Here is a 21983-nt window from a genome sequence, read left to right as displayed (position 1 = left end):
CCATAAAATAATGATCAAATAAAAAGAACCCTGTTGCAGGCTGTAGCATCCAAACACAACATCGGCTCTAGAATTGTAAGCACTGCTTGCATAAGTGTTATATAAGTGAAGATTGATGCAGACAACCATTAGAAATGATGAGGAGAATGATTCGCACAGCTTGATACGATTACATCGATTATTCCGCAGTCTTTTAGGCTCAAGGTAGATGTCTGTGCATCCGCCGAAGCTTAATAAATGCTGTTCTGTTTCACCTTCAGCTCAGTAAGGCTTTCAGGCCTTGAGGCGGACCGAGGAATCGGTGAACCCAGAATAGGCGAGAGATGGCGGAGGTGTCCTGACTTTCTGGTGGTTCACTGAAGCTCTCAGTGGCTGCTGTGGCGAATGGAAAGTGACATGAGACAACCACAGGCGCTGTTGTGCCATTCTGATGTGACAGAGCTCATTATAGGGACTCGCCGAGACTTCCCCGCCAGCTGCGCCATGTATTTTTAGTCTATAACTGCTGTGTGCCTCGGTAGATGGGCACAATAATGTCGCGTTGTTGATTCAGAGATCTTTCAAGTTGTTGTTTCAAGTTTCAATATTGTAAGTCCCGCCCCAAACTCTCACCATTGGTTGAGTTAGAAGCCAGGTCGCTGGGGTGTGCGATATTGAGAAAAATTTGCATCTGGATATTTTCTAGGATTTTGTCGATGACGATAATTAGACAAATGTTTTCTGAGTGTGTTTTTGAGCAGGTGCCTTGACTGGTTTAGGCCCGTCATTCATTCATTCCGATTTGTTCAGGAATTAAGCAATTGAATCATTGATTTGACCAAAAACAATGATTCATTCAGGAACAAAACACCACTGTGTTTCTCAGAGATGCACAACTGTTCTGTTGCGGCTTTGTTTGAAACTATTTTCGTTGGTGAAATAGAGCAAATATTGACAATATTGTTTCTATAATGTAACACAGTATTAACTTGTTTATTGAACTGTTGTTTAAATGAATATCACATTTGAAATAGTGCTGATATTAGGGGAAAGCAGCATGTTTGCTTGTGTGATATTGCTTAACTGTAACACAAACTACATTTTTCTTCCTACATACTGAATTTGGGGGCATTCGGACTCATTCTACTAGGATACATCATGCAGTGAAAGAGTGAAGTCTCAACACCCGTTTTTGTAAAGTGAGTGACATATTCGATGTCAGCTTCTACATCGTTAAAACGAAAATTACGATATCATAGACTAAACTGTAAGGTATCTGGGGTAAATCATTGACTCTGTCCTGAACGCAAATAAAGCACATTCTTCCTAAAACCCGAAGTTTTTAGGATTAATGAAAATTACTGGACTTTGGTGCCAACAAGTCTGCTCCTAACACTTTTACGACCCTGCGACACTCGCCAGAGACTAACCCTACATTCTCCCACTCACGTAGTCCAAGCTTCAAAGGAATTCCAGAGAACCCCCCCCTGTTGGGTGCTCAATGCACGCAGATACAAACACACACACATATATGAACTTTTACTACTCTCCTCATTTAAAGACATTTACTGAGGTATATTTGATATGTTGTTATGTTTGTCGATTGCCCAGGTCCTATGAAGGGATCTATGAGTGTGTGTTAGTTTAAAACAAACTAAAAGGGCAGTTAATTATGCTTTTAATGTAACTTTGCAATATAACTCTCCTTAAATGTCTTTCTTCCTATGTTCAGAATCCGTGTGATCTGACAAGGTCATTTATGTAATTGAACAAGCCATAAAATGTATTTTACTATGTTTTAACATCTTTGGAATGATTCTGAACAAATTCTGACTGATCGTAAAACCTGTGAATGCGGCCATAATTTAGCTTTGACAAGACAAAGAGAATTTTGCCGCCAAGAGTTTCGTTGAATGTCATTGGCCAGTTCGCACCTCAGAGGTGTGGACTCCAGTTCCTTTAAAGAGAACTGGACTCGCTCTTCCTGCCCCTGTCTTCCCTCTCTGGCTGGTACCCTGGACTGCTCTTCCTCCAACATGTGACGCGCGCTTGACTCTCTCGCTCGCTCATACTCTGGACTCTCCCTTCCTTCATCATGTGACTCCTTGGTCCATCGGGACCTCGTGTTCATGCGATGACCCATCTTTCCTTTGTTTGTCTAGTTCAGTTTTATTTTCCTTTTTGTATTCTCCTTTGTTCATTCTCACCGGCGAGTGAAATTAACTTAGTTTGAATCATTTCTTTGGCAACACCTTCAACGGACGATTTGAACATCCCGCCACACGGGCGCGCCGGAAAGGACCTCTGACCGGGTCCGGAACACACGCACACACACACGAGAGAACATGATCAGCAAGTATTCGTTTTCCTACCGAGATCTAAATACTGCTAAGATTGCCTGCCCTAATTAGGGTACGATTTGACTCTAGTTGTCTCTCTCTTAACGGTTCTGTGTCTGATGAATTTTGCCAAACTCACCAGCTCTCTCTCTCTCTCTCTTTCTATATGCATTCTCCTTCCTCGATGTTTTATTGTGTTTGTAAATACATTTATTCCTTGTAACGTTTATTAACCGTATACGTAATCACCTTTATTAAATACATATATTCATTGATTGATTCTGCCTGTGCTCATACTTCAAATCACTTAAATGTTTCGATCAGCTACAAGCTTTGAAATGGTATAATACTTTAAATAGTTTTGTGACAAAACAGGAAAGCTATCTTTTACGGCCGTAAAGATAGTCTCTTCCTGCGAGTCTCTTAAAGGTAATTTCTCTGTGGAAATTGATGAAGATCCATGACCAGTTTGCTGGACAAACAGAATATTCGATACTAATTAATTCCATTGAGGAGTATCCTGAGAATCTATATATTCTAGACAATTTGTATATGAATATTAAATTATAATTCGTTATGATTTGATTATTGATAAATAAAATTGATCTATCTTGCCGATCTGTATGAATAATTAATTATACATCCATTGTATTCAGTCATTCATAACAGATTGGCAACGTAACCCCCTTTGCCGGGTGATTTTTAACATGTATTGTTATCTGGGTCAAACCCGTATCAATAGTTATTAATTTGTAATTACTAAATATTGAATACATATTCCCCAATGGCCCAAATACTTTACAAAACATATGATATAGTTATTATAAGTTATACATGACTTTTGAACAATACCCATTCTTGTCTTAGGACAACTTCGATTAACTGTTTTGATCCACTTCAAATGTTGAATACTGTATTTTGGCTGGTTTGGCTACATTCCTACACAATCTCAACCTAAAAAGAGCATCTTCCTCCATTTTTGGCCTATAGTTATGTACAGTATTTGAGCCATGCTAACAATTCATCCCGTTTGTGATCAGATTTACGACATCCAGCTTACTATGACCAACAATACAGGCATTTGGCAGATGATCAGTGTGTGTGATCTGGACGTTGTCCATGTTTATAAAAATCTCACAGCCAACTGCTTATCCTTGTCAGAGGACATGTCTGATGCTTTAAATCAAACATGTGCCTTTGCCATCGCTGGGTTACATAATACATAACAGCTACTTTTAGGTTGAGGAGCCTGAGGACAGCGGAGTTGCTGTAATTATCATGAAAGGTCATTCAGTGCTGTAGAGCATCCTCTGGACCGCAGAATTGGCCAAGAACTGCCCAAAGGAAGAATAAGTTAAGGGCCTTTCACACTGACTGTGAATTTTTTTATTTATCACTGGAGTTTGTCAGGATACTGTATTGTTGGTCGTAGTAAACATTTCGGCCACAACGTTATTGGTGGGCTTCACAAATAACCATTGGATTTGACCATCTGACCTTTGGAAAGAGGATTGACCACACCTGCAGTGTATTGTTGGTGCAAGATTTTTGCTGCGTCCCAATTCGCCTACTTATACTGTGCTCTAAAAGTATATATTGTTTTTGTGAAGAAAAAGTACATAGTTTTGAGTGTGTAGCAGAAGAGTAGGCAAGCTTTGGGACAAGCTAAGTCATAATTGTGTCTTTAACGGACAGCTCTGTCGCATAGTTGCGTGCATCCTGTCACCGTTTAAACTGCCCTGTCAATCATCTTGTCAGAGTTAAAATTCTCCACTTTCAATCTAATTTAATTTCCTACCGTTTCGGAGAGAAATGTAGAAGCACGTTGTTGATCTGCCTGTCGTTGGTCTTTCATGCAGAGAACTGTCCTTGTGTGTGCAATTTGCTTAATGATGCATTTAAATTCAATGACCAAACGTATCTTTACAAAAGTTCACAATGCTGTTGCAGATTAAATATAGTGTGGATAAAATTGAATAAACTTTTCGTCAGGTTAGATTATGATTATTAACCACACAAACTTTGATCTAAACCTCTATCTAGTCTATACTACACAACTTTTTATTTATGTTTGTAGTTCTAATCGAAACCTCGTCCAACTTTTGTGTGCACGGATCTGCACTTCGGATTCTAACCGGAAAAAGACATCTGGGTATCTTTGGAATACTCATTTCAACACACTACGATTTGGGACAAACTAATTCTAGTTTCGAATACTATTTAGGACGGATAGTATGCGAATTGGGACGCAGCGTTATCTCCCTTCTGTTCTGTTGGCTAGAAGAACTTTTAATGAGTTGGACTTGGTGCCTGATTATAAATCCTACAAAATTGCTTCAGTGTCATTTTAGTATTATTTATATACCATTGTAGTATTTCTTGATATTTTAACTTCTTTTATTTTTATATTTGCAGTTAATTGTAGTTTGTTTTAGTACATTTGTAATGTGATTTGTGACATTTTTATTCGTTTTTTAATTAAATATTTCCATTTAGCAAGTAGCTTTAATTTGAATGATTTCAGTACTTTAACCTAGACTTACGTCAGTTAGTTACCAAGGCAAGATTTCTCATTTTCTTTTGTTTAAGTTTCTCATCTAATATTTATATATTTACTTCAGCTTTATTTCAAGTAACGAAATTTATTTTTAATAGTTTATGTACAGATAACATCAAAGAATCTCTTTATATGTGTAGTAATAAATCAAATAATATGCCAATTAAGTTGTCAAATACAAGTAACCAAAGATAAAATATAATAACTATCTATATATAATATAATATATACAATATTTAATAAAATATGGATTTTTTTTTAGCCGGCAAGCTTTACATACCTCAAGCTGATTAGTCTGAAAGCTGAACGCATACACTGTATATGTATACCACTGTTTATTCACAATTTGTAGCTATACCACTGTTACAAAAGTAAAAACCAGAAAGGCCGTTTTAACTATTTACAAGATGATATCCCAAGAACACATTTAGCAATATGTTTTATGTTGGCTGATATTAAGTTGTGGTAGTGAATGGCTGACATTAGTCAAATGGCTGAAGTCAAGAATTTATACTTAATTCATTAGCCCAAAAACAAGCTCTCCTGCGTTCAGCTCCCTAAAATGCTTTTCTAACCCCTGATGCAAGCTGTATAATAACCCATTGGCGTCCTCAGACTATTATTTAGCTGTTGACAGTTCAGTGATTCCCGCTAATGAAGATCCACGGCTTTGTCTCTGTGAATGTGATGTCTTCATGAGAGCTTCACGTAATTGTGGTGTATAGTATCATGGGAGTCTGCTACACCTCTCCTCACAGGCTCTGTCATCACTGATATATGCAGATGCACGTTTCTTATAGATGTCTCGAGGATGTGAACCATGTCCCTTGTATTGCCGCTGGGCATGAGCTGTCTTTAATGTCAGCTGTGTGAAGAGATTTCTGAGCCAGATTCTTGCTGAGCTGCATCTTAGCATGCTGTTGTTCAGAAAAGGAGAGACGGAGATTGAAAGTGAACGGAGAAAGGGAGATCGGTCTTTTTTTAAATCTAGCTCACTGTCCCCACCCGCCTTAAGGCTAAAAGCCTCCAAACCCTCCATCTGGGTCAGTTGCAGTGGCCGAGATGGTTTTTGATGTGTGAGAAATAATTTAGCACCTACAGCGCACACATTTTTCTCTAGCCTCATATATGAAACATTCAAAATGACGTGAAAACAAGGTGTGATTATTACTCCTGATTGCTAATGATGCATATCGGAAGTCTGGCTCAATAGAAACATCGTGTCAGCCTTCTCCTTTCTGTCTAGAGTGATTTGTTTACTTATTACATTAATATATCTCAAGCTCATACATGGCTTATACTTTTTTTTTTCTCTTTTTCTTTTTCTCCTTTTTCTCAGAACTTTCTCATGTCTTTCTCAAGAAATTTTAGGAGAAACATCTGAGACACTGTTGATACTAAAATGAGAGATATTTGAGAATCTCAAGTAGGTCTCATGAGCTTATAAAGAGCAACCACTTGGTAATAAAATATTCATATAATGGAGTCTTGAAAGAGATTGCAGCAAGACAATGAAGAGATGTTCTCTGTTTTTCCTACCACTTTCTCAGTTTTGACTCTTTAGCTCTCAAATATTTCTCATATCTCATTTGTGTCTTTTTATGTCTCCTAAGAAATTTTAGGAGAAACATCTGAAATGCTACTGATACAACAATGAGAGATCACAACTAAGTCTCCTGAGCTTAGGAAAAGCAACCACTGAGCAATACATTTTTCCTCTGGTATACACACGTGGAGGCAACAGAATGCGGAAAAATGCGTTCAAGAACCACTGATCTTAATGCCATAAAAATGCAATCATTTACAAATCACTTCTTATCTGGGTTTTTGGAGCATTTGTACACTTTCACCTTGTTTCATCTTTAATGATAAGACCCGGTCAGCTTTAGCTCCAGCCGATACGTCACCTGGACACGGGATAGGAGAGGACAGCAATACACAGCTATCAGCCTCATGGTGAGGGCAAGAAAAGACCAAATTTCCATTTACCGCCTGTGAAAATGTAATCTACTCATACTGGGAGCTTGAAAGAGGTTGGTGGACTTTCTGCCGGAGGACAACGACAGACACTTTGTCACTAACACATGGTGTAAAACAAAAAATCAAGTCTATTCATGTAAGGTTTTTTTACTCTTTACATCAGTGTGCCTTATTGATCCTAATTTATGCTTTTAAAATATCTCTTTTATATCTGTTATATATATTTTTCAGCCTTTTTTGATGATTTTCAATATATATTTTTATACTAATATGTGAAATTACGTTGCTTTTTATGTTGCTCTGATTTTTTATTTATTTTGAGTAATTATTAACATTTAATCATTTTCTTTTATACTACCATTTAAAAGTAGTATTTAAAAAAATCATGTTTTTTAAAAACTCATACTGTATGCTCACCAAGACTGCACTTATTTCATCAAAATACAGTAAAAACACAGTAATGTTGTGAATTTTTTTTTACAATTTAAAGGTTCTCTAAGCGATCCTGGGTGACGTCACTTCTTGTTGACGTTCGAACTATTGTCAAACAAAACGGAGGCTAGCTAGACCCTCCCTCCTCCTCATCCGCACACTAACCCCCCAAACCACACCCCCAAACCCTTCTTGTCGGTCATTGGCTGGAATAGTTTATTATGTTTCAGGGAGCGGGTCGCTGCAGTTTGCTTTTGTTGCTGTTTGTGGAGCCTGGGCTGTCTACAGAGATCGCGTTTCTTTACAGTGTGTTCAGGGGACAGGCAGCCAGCGGTTAGTGAGGAGATGTTTGCTGTATGTGACAAAAAAAATTTTGCCCTAAAAAACGCGTGACATCGCTTAGAGCACCTTTAAAAAAACTGTTTTCTATCTGAAAATATTTTAAAATGTAATTTATTCCTGTTATGCAAAGCTGAATTTTCAGCATCATTACTCCAGTCATCAGTGTCACATGATCCTTCAGAAATCATTCTAATTGGCTGATTTACTGCTCAAGAAACATTTCTTATTGCTAATGTTGAAAATGGTTGTTGCTTAATTTTTGTGGAAACCATACTATCTTTTTTCATGATTTTTTGATAAATAGAACGTTTAAAATCTTCATTATAAACATCTGTATTGCCACTTTTGATCAATTTAATGCATCCTTGCTGAATACAATTTTTAATAAACAAAATTAAGAAAACATTGACCAAACTCTATGAACTAACCAATAAAATTATTTTTGTCTTTATTATTTTACTAAAATGTTGTAATATATGTTCACATGGACACATCCAGGCATATGTTTTAGTGATTTAGTAAACAAACAATTGAATCAGTTTTGAATCGATTAATTGAAACAAACAGTTTGAACTCATTTACATTAACGAATCGAACTCTTATCATGTTTACATACTAAACTTTAAATTCCATTAAAGCATTTCTGTCTTAACACTCACGATTCGTGAGACCGTTATTAAATGCCAGTCGATAATTCATAATACAAGTATGTGTTGTCATCAGCTTGGCCATGGCTCTATATTGCGTTACCACTGTATTTTTACAGTCAGTTTTCTCTTTTAGGTAAAAAATTTAGTTATGCCCTGCCCCTGTGTCGTTTTCATTATTGTAATTGGCTTGACACTATTAGTTGTGAGTCCCAGTTGAATTGTGTTGTGGTTTTTTATTATCACTGCTTCACTCTGGTGTGGTTTATTTTTGGCTCCAGACCACAGACAGCACCCTGCCATAAATATAAGCCTACATTATTAGTATTCTGCACCACGGTTGGTAAGCCATCTCAGAGTCTATTTTTCAACCTCAGTCTAGAAATATCATCCCGCGCCACCCACTGCAAACAGGACAGAATACAGATGTGCCCGAACGGCACATTTATTATTCAGATATATCTGTAGAGCTTCATATAGGCCACTTTCCATGAATATGGCACACTTTTTTAAGCTTTAGAGTCACTTTTTTTGTAATGAAAACTGAGATGATAAATTAGAAAATTTGCCAAACATGACAAGTTTTAAACACATAATGTCTGTATACCCATTAAAATGGGGATTTTGGCCTGCACAACATCACAAGTTCTTCTTTCCCTTTCTAGCTTTAACTACACCATAAACTGCAATCTACTGTAGGAAAAACACTGATTTGTTTTTCATTCTTATAGGTTTTTAGCTCCATTGTATGTTTCAAAATGGTCTAGCTCTAATGTGTAGATGGTTGTATGCTGTCAGGGTTATTCGTGAGTACCTGAAGTGATTATTTTTCTGGGTCACTGTTAACCCCAGGTGTTTAGCCATCAGCGGCAAGAATGTGTGTATTGTGCGGTGGCATTTATATATGTGTGTATATACAGTATGTGTCTTCCTCTTTCACAATCTCTCTCCACTTTTTAACTGGAGCAGTTAAAGCTGAATCATATGTATAATGTCATTAATGGCTCTGCTCCCAAATATTTATACTCCCATATAAAAATGGTTAATACACAGCATAATCTAACACTAGGGCCAGTGTTCGTTCTTGTAAAGTGCCCAGAGTCAATAATGCAGCTAGAAGTTCTTTTTTTTTATACAGGTATAATATTATGGAATAACTTACCACTTTCCCTCAAAAATGTAAATACTAGAGGGGCTTTTAGACATCAGGTTAAGGCTTTTTTATGGAATAGAGTAGCCAATCTTTTTAATTAGAGTAGACTGATTATTTTATGTGATTTAGGAATTTATGATTTTAGAATGTTTTTTGAATTTTGGATGATTTGTGCTAAATGTTTTTGTCTTTGACTTGTAATAGGTATTTGTTTTGTGTTAAGTGTTTTAACACCAAGGACCATGTTGGAAATAAGTGTTTACACTTTAACATGTTTATCCTTTGGATTATGTTGTCTGTTAAATCCGAAATAAATCAAATCAAAAATCAAATCAAAAAATCTATATCTGTGTTGACCGTCACATAGTAAGCAAGCAATAATTTTCATGGAAGAAATCCAGTCGTTTCAGTAGGATTCCAATTTCACATGAGCGGAAAAGATCCACACAGATTTTGCAACATGTTTAAGGTCATGCAGATTTGATATGTTGACCAACAGAAAGCTGCTTGGTTTAAAAGACTTCTGTGTGAGATGTTCTTTATACATCACTACATTATATTGTCAATAAACGGACCTTTTTTTTGTCCGTTAAATTTTGCAAATGCGGCCACACCTAAAGATATTAAATCGTAGGCTCTGTCGTAAAACCTTATGAGCTGCCCAGTAGACAGCATTTGATAGAATTTGGTCCAGATGCGGCAACCGTTTCAAAACATAGGCAGCATAATTCTGCTCATTTTTAAGGCATGCATATTTCACGAAGAAAGTATTACCTTAAATTCCCAGAAAATTGCCATAGAATTGCTAGAGTGCCTTCTGAACGCAAACATGTCCCGGGATTGATCCCGAAATGGGGACCTTGTAACATTGCCAGGATCAGCCTCGGAATGCGCCCTGTGTGAACTAAAGGCAGGACCAATGCTGGTAGGGGTGTGTGATGACGCACGTGTCGTCGCAATGACGTAGTTATCGTGCGACTCTTTGACCGGGGGTTTAAATGCAGATCAACGTTCATGTTCCACATTAGCAAAGAAGAACGTTTGTGTTCGTCAAGGAACAATGTGTTGCAAACAAAAAATGTCTGCAAACAAGTCATATCCTGATGTCACGTGTCTTTACGGAATCTTTACAGGAGCTGTGTGAACGCAGGTACAGATTCCAGAAAATCACTGGCAGTGTGAATGAACCAAAATCAAACGATCTCGGGACACATTATTGGTGTATTTTCTGGAATCTCTGTGTGAAAGGGGCTTTATATAGCGGTGTGTGCATGTAAAAGGTCTGCAAAGTTTCAAAGATCAAAGTGCCTGATAAATGGAGTTATTGTCTCCCAAAAGAGAGAACCGATTCTGATCTGCCTGAAACCAGTCATCAGTAATTCCAGTCTTGCTTTATATAGCTGGGTTGTCACATACACTCACCGGCCACTTTATTAGGTACCCCATGCTAGTAACGGGTTGGACCCCCTTTTGCCTTCAGAACTGCCTCAATTCTTCGTGGCATAGATTCAACAAGGTGCTGGAAGCATTCCTCAGGGAGTTTGGTCCATATTGACATGATGGCATCACACAGTTGCCGCAGATTTGTCGGCTGCACATCCATGATGCGAATCTCCCGTTCCACCACATCCCAAAGATGCTCTATTGGGTTGAGATCTGGTGACTGTGGAGGCCATTTTAGTACAGTGAACTCATTGTCATGTTCAAGAAACCAATTTGAAATGATTAGAGCTTTGTGACATGGTGGAAGTAGCCATCAGAGGATGGGTACATGGTGGCCATATAAAGGGATGGACATGGTCAGAAACAATGCTCAGGTAGGCCGTGGCATTTAAACGATGCCCAATTGGCACTAAGGGGCCTAAAGTGTGCCAGGAAAACATCCCCCACACCATTACACCACCACCACCAGCCTGCACAGTGGTAACAAGGCATGATGGTTCCATGTTCTCATTCTGTTTACGCCAAATTCTGACTCTAACATCTGAATGTCTCAACAGAAATCGAGACTCATCAGACCAGGCAACATTTTTCCAGTCTTCAACTGTTCAATTTTGGTGAGCTCTTGCAAATTGTAGCCTCTTTTTCCTATTTGTAGTGGAGATGAGTGGTACCCGGTGGAGTCTTCTGCTGTTGTAGCCCATCCGCCTCAAGGTTGTGCGTGTTGTGGCTTCACAAATGCTTTGCTGCATACCTCGGTTGTAACGAGTGGTTATTTCAGTCACTGTTGCCCTTCTATCAGCTCGAACCAGTCTGGCCATTCTCCTCTGACCTCTGGCATCAACAAGGCATTTCCGCCCACAGAACTGCCGCTCACTGGATGTTTTTTCTTTTTCGGACCATTCTCTGTAAACCCTAGAGATGGTTGTGCGTGAAAATCCCAGTAGATTAGCAGTTTCTGAAATACTCAGACCAGCCCTTCTGGCACCAACAATCATGCCACGTTCAAAGTCACTCAAATCAACTTTCTTCCCCATACTGATGCTCGGTTTGAACTGCAGGAGATTGTCTTGACCATGTCTACATGCCTAAATGCACTGAGTTGCCGCCATGTGATTGGCTGCTTAGAAATTAAGTGTTAACGAGCAGTTGGACAGGTGTACCTAATAAAGTGGCCGCTGAGTGTATATGCATAATGCATCTTCATTAGCTGCCCACAAACAATATTTGACTTCGACCGGCCTCAAACTCTGTGGTTGTAGCTGAGGCCTGGAAGATTTGCCGCTGTTTTCTATGCTGCGAAAGCAATTCCACTTTTCTGCATGCATTTCCAAAGGATGAAGACACAGGCTTGATACTGTAAAACCAACGCCCTCGTTTCTGTATATATTAGCGTTTTGTTTCTGACACACACTGTAAGCGGTAGACCAATCACAACCGACTGGGCCATTTGACCAATCAGAGCAGAGTAGGCCCTTGGAAAGGAAGGGTTTAGAAAGACCGAACCATTTCAGAGTGACACTGCATAATATACAGGTGCATTTTTTTTCACACAATGTATATTATGAGAAACTTAAAGTTCGTTTTTTTTTTTTTTTTGCCTCCGATGTAAACAGCCTTCCAAAAATGTATCACTTCTGAGGTTCCATTTCAGGTTTTGGAACAAAGCAATAGTTTCAGAGATCAAACAGTGACGGGGGAAAATGCTGCAGCTATATAGATTAAAAACTTGAACTTGCTGAAGAACAGAGAGCAATTGTTAGTGTAAGTCCTCATTGGCTAGGTAATATTTCACTCGTTCATTCCAATTGCCTCTTCATGTTGTCAATATCTCTTACCCCTGTTTTGTTTAGCCTTGCTTCGCAGTGCCAGACGAGCAGCTTCAAATCATCTTGTGTGGCTCAAGCTTTTCATCTGGCACTTGCTCTTTCTGCATCATCGGTCATTTGGATCTATTCGTTAAATACATTAGCCCGGTGGCCTACTCTCTTTAAGGTCGGTCACATGATCTCGGTTCTGCCTTAGCTTAACCTCAGCAGCGCGTCAGTCTTCAGATCAGCTCTGGAAGCACACAATCAATGGAGCCCGTGCTACACACACCACGGTATGTACACAACCTCCAAATTATCATGCTCAAGTGCTCGTGAAAGTAGATGTCGTGAAAGTTGCACGCCAATAACAAAAATCTGTGTCTAACACTACAAACACCTATTATTGGAAAACACATTTCTGAATGGAGGCTATTGAATTTAATTAATGTGGGATTTTGGTGATTAAAGAGCAGTGTTTTTCCCTAAATCTTTTAGTAAACAAGAATTGGCTTGCAGCTTTTTGATTGTTTGCTTTTATCTGCGTTTCTCCCTTTCTCTGGAAATCGTCCTTAAATGGGGAGTTTGCCTTCAATCAATAGGCATTTAATTCAAGTCAATCAGGCTTTCAATCAATAGCAGGAAAATAAGGCGACACGAAGGTGCGAGTGAAGAGATTTGAAAGGATTGAGAAGTCTCTCTTTGGAAAACCGTATGTCTGCTGAATGGGATTTACCTGCGAGTTCTTCAAAACACAGAGCTACTTTATTTGTCATCACTTTCCAAGTTTAATATACACTGTACCAAGAATTGATCTGTTTTGTCAGATATTTGATACTCAAATCTCTTTAATCTGTCAGGTGAAATTTAATAGATTTTTTTAGACTATTGTTATGCATTGTAATGTATCTTTTTTTTTCTGTGTATAAATTGTCAAGACATCGAACATTGCATTTTTTTAAAGTGCAATCAAACAATGATTTTTGCTGCTTGCTTCCTGAACATGCTGTCATCTTAATTTCAATGGGTTCAGTCTGCTTGAAATTTGTTAAATGGAAGTTTGCTTAATGCATAAATGTTGGAAGTTTTTGTTGCATAAACTTAAACCGGGCAGTGGATTTCTAATTCCCAGCATGCATTGCATAACTTGGAGAGTAAATGTCAATGTTACTTTACCGTTCAAAAGTTTGAGGTCAGCAAGTTTTTTAAGGTTTTTGAAAAAAAAAGTCTCTATTGCTGACCAAGGCTGCGTTTATTTAATCAAAAATACAGTCAAAATATAGCCTGGTTAAAATCAGACCATTCTCAGTTGTAACTGAGTTATGGTCTGGCAAAGCGTCATAGACAAATCATTTCCAGAGGGGCGTCACCAACGGACGTCGCGGATAGACCTAAAACCAATCAGAGCGATGAAGGAGATGGCGTATGCAGAGCGGCGGAGAAACATCTCCGAGTGTTGTTCTTTGCTCGGTTTTTAACAAAAAGGAAACGTTCAAATCGCTTAAAACAGACGCGATAGCTGATTCGAACGAGTGATGTTCGACGGCGGCATCCATCTTTGTAATGTAGGCTACAAAATCTGCTTCAAAATCCCAGCGCTGTCGTCATCGTGTAAAGCCCGCCCCAACGTTTCTGATTGGTGCCTCGATTTCGGCGGATTGGAAATGGGCTTGAATGAGCTCTTTGCCAGACTAACTTTCAGAGCAAATCTAAATTTGCCGGAAGTTGTCTGGGTTTTCCCAGGCTAGTCAAAATAGACATATTTTGAAAAATTATTACAATGTAAAAGAATTTCTAATTTAATTTACAATGTAATTTATTCATGCTGGCAAAGCTGTCTAGGATGATCATCGGTAGATGCATGTTGCTTTAATTTTCAATTATTGTGCCTTTAATTATTAAAGCCAGTATATTGACCAGTCTCTTGTCTTGCTCATCAAATAATGTAAACAAGTCCTGCTGCTAGATATGTTTTCCCTGTCTATTTCTAGGGAAACATGGGGGTGAATTTTTGATGTGGGTCTGTAAACAATGTGCTAGCAAGTATGCAACTGGCCCCCGATGTTGTTGCTACTAGCAACAACATCGGGGGCCAGTTGCATAAACGTAGCCATTCTGTTAAGATTGTGTCTTAAGAACTATGTCCAACAAGCAGTTAGTTCAGGGTAATCAGTCTTACTTTTTGGTATCAAATTAGACCGATCTACGTTTTTATGTAACTGACTTAAAAAAAAGTTGATGACTAACTTGTAAGACTAGTCTTAGCAGTTTATGCAACTGACCCGAGAACACCATGGCAACGCCCTGGCAACCACCCTAGCATGTGTACGTGCTAGCAGATGCTATGAGGACAGGTTAAAGTGAGGCATGGCAGAAAAGAGCAACATTTACATGAGATGTTTGCAAGCAGATGCTCTTATTAGGTTGTGTTTCCAGGCTCTGTGATTGTTTGAAGTGAAGTGAGCATTTCAGGACACACTTTAAGCCGAGCGATGGCCACGATAATCCCACTTGATCAGAAAAAGTGGATTTACAGAGTTTTAACCGCAGTGTCCCAGTTATCCCGGCTGATGAAAGCCAACCCCTTGTCCTCCGCCAGCTTTTATCTTTCAATTCATTCATCCATCCATCCATCCGTTTATCCCAGCGTCTCTCCCTTTCAGTGCATCTAAAGCTCATCAGAACTATTTAGCCTCTGGCCTAGGCTAAATTTGCAATGATATATTTGGTTTCAGACACACACTGTTACATCATGGAGTTCATAGCATGCAGACTTCTAAAAAAACACACAAAAAAAACAAATAATAATTGTGTGCAGTGGAGAAGCACTAAATATTTGCAAATCAGAGATGTTTAAATTAAATGAATCTATAAGCTCATCAGTATGGCAAACCGCTCCTAATAAGTTAGATTAATGTTGCCTAATGCATGTTTTAAGTTTCTCTTTTGTTCATGGGAGCATAAAATTACTGAATAAACATCACTAAGCCTTAGGCCCAAAACAAAATGCATCAGCGGTAATTTGGAAATATTTTGGATTCACTAGATGTCATGCACTGTGCACAGTTCAACACCTATGCACACCGCAAGCGGGTGATGTAACAAAACTAGAACACTCATTATAATCAACAAGGCGTATACATGGTGTAAATAAGAGATTTATTGTGCAGTATAGCCGGGTTCGTTGATTATAATGGGAGCATTTGTAAGAGAACTGCAGGAATCAAACCATAATATGAGTGACGGCTTCAGTGATTATAATAGGACAGGTCTAATACTGCTGTTGCTTGCTATCTGTGTAATTTATTTAGAATTTGAATAACATCGTTTTTCATTTTCTCCCAATTCAGACATCACTGTATGAGTTCATATACAGTGTGTGTGTGTGTATCATATGTGTGTGTATATATATATATATATATATATATATATATATATATATATAATCAAAATAGCACACAAACTAAATTTCCTTTAACACTTGATTGTTAATCACAACAGACTGGGCTATTTGGCCAATCAGAGCAGAGTAGGCTAGAGTAGACACTATGCATGGGGAAAATTATGTTTGTTAATTGGATATTAGAATTTAAGTTTTAAATTCAATTTGTAACTTTATTAACAACTTATTAGTATCAAAAGGCCAGCAAACAAGACTTGACAACCAGCATTTATAATTTGCACAGTTAGTTAATACTGGCTTTAAACATTTATTTTAGCATTTATAATCTAAAGTTAAAAATACATTTGTTAACCTAGTTTTATTCGGTAAATTCGTAGTAGTGATTTATTTGATTTGCTGGAAGTTTATCTCATTTGCCATCTAATTAATTAACTCCACTAAACTGAATGCATGTTTATCTGTGAATTTATTACGTGTGTGTGACTCACTGCAGAAAAGGTCGAGAGTGTAACAGCTGTGCTGCCCTGTCAACTGTCTGCACTGAAGCGGTGTGTTTCATAAAGGTGCAACGCCAGTGTGCTGCAATGCAGCATGCATAAACAGTGGGAAATTGTTTCATTGAAGAATCTGTGTGCAGTGTGATCATGTTGCAGGCTCAGTGTCTGTCAAATTTAAAAATGTTGTTCAGCATTTCATTTGTGGTTCACTTAGGAGATTGCTTTCTCTCTGGAGAGAACCTCTCATAAAGTATTTAGCCGCCATTGTAATTTTCACAGGCTTGCGCTTGTATTTATGTAATGAGCTGGGATCTGTTTATTAGTATGAAACTAAAGCAGGGGAACCAAATATTATACTCAGCATTCAGACATTTTGTAGACACCTACAGTATAATGTTTGTGTGTTCATAAAACACTTAAAGATAAAGAACTTTTCTTCAGAGAAACTATTGTTCCTTCTCTTTTATACACCCCTTCAGCCTTTAATATGGCTCAGACAGATCTTTAAAATTAAACTTGAGAAATGCAGATTGTGCTTTGCATTGACTATTTTTAAATGAATTGGCATTTAAAGTACCAAAGTATATCGCGTTAACTTAAAGGAATAGTTCACTTAAAAATTAAAATTATGCCATCATTTACTCATCGTCATGTTCCCTTAAACCTGAATGAATGTATTTCGTCTGCTGAACACAAAAGAAGATATCTTGCAGAATGTCGGAAGCCAGACAGTTGATGGACCATTGACTTCCGTAGTAGGGAAAAAAAGTCAATGGGGTCCATCAACTGTCTGGTTTCCGACATTCTGCAAAACATCTTTTGTGTTCAGCAGAAGAAATATATTCATTTAGGTTTTGAAACAACTTGAGGGTGAGTAAATGATGGCAGAATTTTCATTTTTCAGTGAACTATCCGATTTAAGGATCACTTCAATCACCTGATGTTTGAGATTTGCTGTAATTGAGACAAAAATGTGTAAAAAAAATAACCAAATTAAATGCTTTGTGATTAGACGTTCATGTTTTTTCAGTGTTTCTTCCAATACTTTGATTGTGTGTATAGATTGGAGGCTCGTTGTATTGAATAATGTCGCTTTATATCAGGGTTTGTGTCGTGATTTTGTGATTGACAGTCCTGCGAATGTACAATGGCAGACCACTAGGCATCTGTCAGACCAACAGCATGATATACAATTAGACACGCAATGACTTTGAGGACACACAGCAAGACTAAAAAATTTTATTACGCACTTTAAAAGTCATCACCTTGACAAACAGTCCAAGTGTTGTGGCTAATAACTGCTACTGTATTTACTGCAGGCCAGTATAGACACCCACAATAAATCGAAGATAAACCCAGAGATGTCGCATTAGTTTGTAAATCAAAAATAACGGCAGCTATGTAATCCTTTCTCTGTGCTGCTCGCCCAGCCACACGGGTGTTGCTACTGGATTCATCTTGCACGTCGACTGATGATATAAACCTCTTACTGCTTTGGCTGGTCAGCCATGTGGTCGTATGTTTACCAGTGGCTTAAGAAAGACAGGACAGGGCTGTTATATGATAGAAAAAAGCCCCTTAGAGCTGCTGTCTGGAACTGTGCTGCTGTGCTGCTGTGCTGTCAGCACACCAAAACGTCTTTAGCCATTATCCAACATAACTGTGGTTGGTTGGTTTTTGGTTGGTTGGTTGGTTGGTTGGTTGGTTGGTTGGTTGGTTGGTTGGTTGGTTGGTTGGTTTTGGTTGGTTGGTTGGTTGGTTTTGGTTGGTTGGTTGGTTGGTTGGTTGGTTGGTTGGTTGGTTGGTTCGGTTGGTTGGTTGGTTCGGTTGGTTCGGTGGATGGATTGATTTGAAAAGTGGAATGGACTTTGAATAATGACAGAGCTTTGGACTTCACCTTAGACAGTAATATCGAGAAGATGGCCGCTTGTTAACGGCCCCATCTTGTTCATCCACCATCTGTTGTGTCCAGATGGAGAAAGACAGTAATGGTGAAAGGGTAAAGACCAACTCAGAACTCCTAGGATAGAGATGGTTGGATGGATAGATTTACACAACACAACATACTATGTGTATTATATGTATTGCACTGAGCGGTTGTATGTATTGCACACAATATATAGGATCAGATTAGTTGAGGACTGTGAACGTGACGTTAAGAGTTTGGGCCTTATGACACTTCTGCACCTATAGTGGTTGAGATGATCAGACTGCAGGCAGGAGGATGGAAATAAAAGACTGATTCAGAAAGTCATTCTTTCTACCTGAGTGCTGCTCACTCTCTCTCATTCAGTGGCCTGTTCTTTCTGATAATCATAAGCTTTCAAAGCAGAACAATGTTCATCATTTCTTCTTTCTTCGGCAGCAGTACATGATTGCAACTGTCACACAACGTGACGTGTTCAAATAGGGAGTAATTTAAAGGAGTAGACAATGGACCGCACTACCATGAAAGTCCAGAACCATCAGCAACAATTCCATCAAATGAATCTTCCACAGTTCCTTTGTCACCTCATCGAAATAAACACTCAAGGCTGTTTCTCAGGACTGACGGCTGTTCTTAGAAAGTTTCGTAGAGATGAGCGATTATGCTCAGAGTGATGAATGCTAGTATGATCAGGACTGGAATAGAGATGTGCCCCTCCAGAATGAGAGGTTTTAAATCAAGCTCACTGTGGCAATGTACATAATACCATACTATCACAATTACCTCCTTAAATAATCACAGACATTTCAATACAAACAATTCAGGGTAAAATAACCTGATTGCAGCTGAAACTAATTAATATGAGGCAGTCATCTGCAGCACTTTCCTCTCCGGTACCGTATGCTTGGATGGTTTTATCCTGGCTCACTTTCTGGAAGCAAACAGATGTCCCACCTGAGCCCGAACATGACGGGAATTTCAAATGGATGTGTGGATCACGGCTCAGGTCAAACATCGGTCTTCTCTGCAGTTGTGAAGGAATGAACTATTGAACTGAATCTTAATGCTGCTTCTGCTGAGCTGCACCGTTCTGATTCTGCAAATAATCAGGTCTCTGTTCAATAAATCCATGGTGAACAAGATTGTTTTAAATCCTTTTTTTTTTCTTTTCTTTTTTTTACAAGAACAACTAGTCCAGTTTTCCTTTCCATCTCTCGCAATCTTGATTGCTCCCAGTCCAGATTGTGCATAGTCATGCCAGCATGATGCCTGCTGACTCTATGTGGCGGCTGATGGGATGTGAGGGTGACGTTTTCATGCCAGCTGCCCTGTGCCAGCGCAGACTGACTGGTAGATGGGAGGTGTTGGAGTGGAACGTGTGAAAATCCACGGGTCGACCCAGGAAAAAGCGCCAGGAGCCCAGACCACCATCTGAACCAAGAGTCCACCCATATGAGCCATTAAAGGCCATGCTGTCAATCTGTTTTGAACTCCTCATGTTGCCCGTAGCTTACAGCTTTTTAAGCAGCAAATGTTTCATAAACACGTGCTCCCCCGTGACCTCGTCGCCCAGTGCCGGTGGTGTAAGTCTGCACAGATGTGCCCTGTTTCTGTCCACTGGTCCCTGCCAGCAGCAGATGTCTTGTGAGGGTAGAACTGGCCACTGCACAGTAGATGACCCCTATCAACACACAAACTAGTGCTAAATATAGGGTGGTGTCCAAAAGTTTGCTTTTTGAGATTATAGTGAAAATGCTTTTTAATAAAAAAATAACAAATGTATTACACAGTATCAGCATGGCATCAGCCTTTACACTAATACACTTTTAATTGATTCTATGGGTTAAAAAAACTGCTAAATTATTTGCTCAAGCACTTTTAATTAATCTTATATTAATTTTTACTTTAATTGCTTTGTACAAAAATTCCTTCGATTGAAAGAGGTTTGGGATCTCTTATGTTTCGCAAGGCTGCATTTATTTAATCAAAAATACGGTAGAAATAGTAATATTATGAAATATTATTCCGATTTAAAATAGCTGTATTCTATTTGAATACATTCTAAAATGTAATTTATTCTTGTGATGCAAAGCTAAATTTTCAGCATCATTACTCCAGTCTTCTGTGTCACGTGATCCTTCAGAAATCATTCTAATGTGCTGGTTTTCTTATTACCAATGTTGAAACCGTTTTTGCTGTTTAATATTTTTGTGGTAACTGTGATGCTTTTTTTCAGGATTCTTTGATGAATAGAAAGTTCAGCATTTAATTGAAACAGAAATCTTTTGTATCATTATAAATGTATCAATTTTGATCAAATTGAATGCATTCTTGCTGAATGAAGAAATTAATTTTAACTTTATAGTCAAACAATAACATAACTTTTTGGTTTTCATTCAGTTTATCAAAAAAGATATTTTTACAAATTGTGATTTTTATAGATAAGTGCTTGATTGATTTTATTGATTTTTATTTATTCTGTTGAAATGTATTTCTCATGATTGTCACATAACAGGGCTAAATATATCCCTTGTTCTTTGCGTGCGTGTGTGTGTGTGTTGTTAATGAGATCTCAAGGTCAGTGGTCTGAAGTGAGAGTTGTTCCGCTGACCTCCGACTCATTACAGTGTGTCTTAAAACAAATGAATCTGACCTGATTCTGCTGTGGCTCGACAGAATCACAGCGCTCTCACTTCACAACAACACATGGGACACAGTCCAACCACTTCTTCTTTCCTCTCATTCTCTCTCCTCCGTGTTGTAATTCAGTTCATTTTCTTGCTGAAATCATCAATGTTCTCCTCCAATCATATTTGCTCTCGGCTCACCGTCTCCACCAATGAGAGAGCAGGAGAGTATGAGTGTGGCTAGCAACTGGAGAGTTATTGAGAGACTGCGGTTTACTCAAGGCCTCGGGATTGGAACAGTGTGTGTGTGTGTGTGTGTGTGTGTGTGTGTGTGTGTGTGTGTGTGTGTGTGTGTGTGTGTGTGTGTGTGTGTGTGTGTGTGTGTGACACGCAGCTTGAGAGATGTGCTCTGATTCAGCGAGGGCGAGGTCTGTTTCGGCATCACATTTAGCTCAGTAATGAAACAGACATATTCCTTCGGGGTCTTCATAACTCCTCTGAGTTATCAGTTCTTGTCTGCCGGCCACGTTTCAGTAATATTGATGTATGTTGTGAAATGAATAGCAGCACTCTGCTTGTTGTTGCTTTACAGAGGTGCTCTGATAACAGCTCAACTGTCCCGCTCCACCCGCACATGGTAAACGCCTTACGAATCGTTAAATCCCAGCGAGAATCATAACGTTTTTGCGTCTACTGTGTGCATCATTTTCTCTGTTTTATAGTCAATTTTATTAGAAACATAAAGGCAGTGTCAAGAGAGATGTAGCCGTATGACAGTAACTGACACTTTGACGCTTCAAAACGTTCATAAAGGGATCATAAAACTAATCCATATGAATTGAGCGGTTTAGT

At 38.6% G+C, this 21983-nt stretch overlaps 1 protein-coding gene across 3 annotated transcripts in view; it reads left to right on the top strand.

Moving 5' to 3' along the window:
• The window catches only part of oxr1a (oxidation resistance 1a), a 157010-nt gene that overhangs the window by 18280 nt on the left and 116747 nt on the right, over positions 1–21983 (top strand). Inside the window, exon 1 of one of the 3 annotated variants that reach the window (XM_056266272.1) lies at positions 12925–12973. The exons of 1 other annotated variant lie outside the window; for it this stretch is intronic. In XM_056266272.1, the coding sequence (XP_056122247.1) occupies positions 12948–12973 (26 nt within the window). In that variant the 5' untranslated portion in view covers positions 12925–12947. Of the gene's footprint in view, positions 1–12924; positions 12974–21983 lie in introns of those variants that run through there. One more of the 3 variants, XM_056266270.1, reaches the window with a different exon arrangement.

The sequence above is a fragment of the Rhinichthys klamathensis genome, unplaced genomic scaffold (genome assembly GCF_029890125.1).
Source record: "Rhinichthys klamathensis goyatoka isolate OS25496 unplaced genomic scaffold, OSU_Roscu_1.1 h1tg000246l_1, whole genome shotgun sequence".
Lineage (NCBI taxonomy): Eukaryota > Metazoa > Chordata > Actinopteri > Cypriniformes > Leuciscidae > Rhinichthys > Rhinichthys klamathensis.
This window is presented reverse-complemented; position numbering and strand designations above follow the sequence as displayed.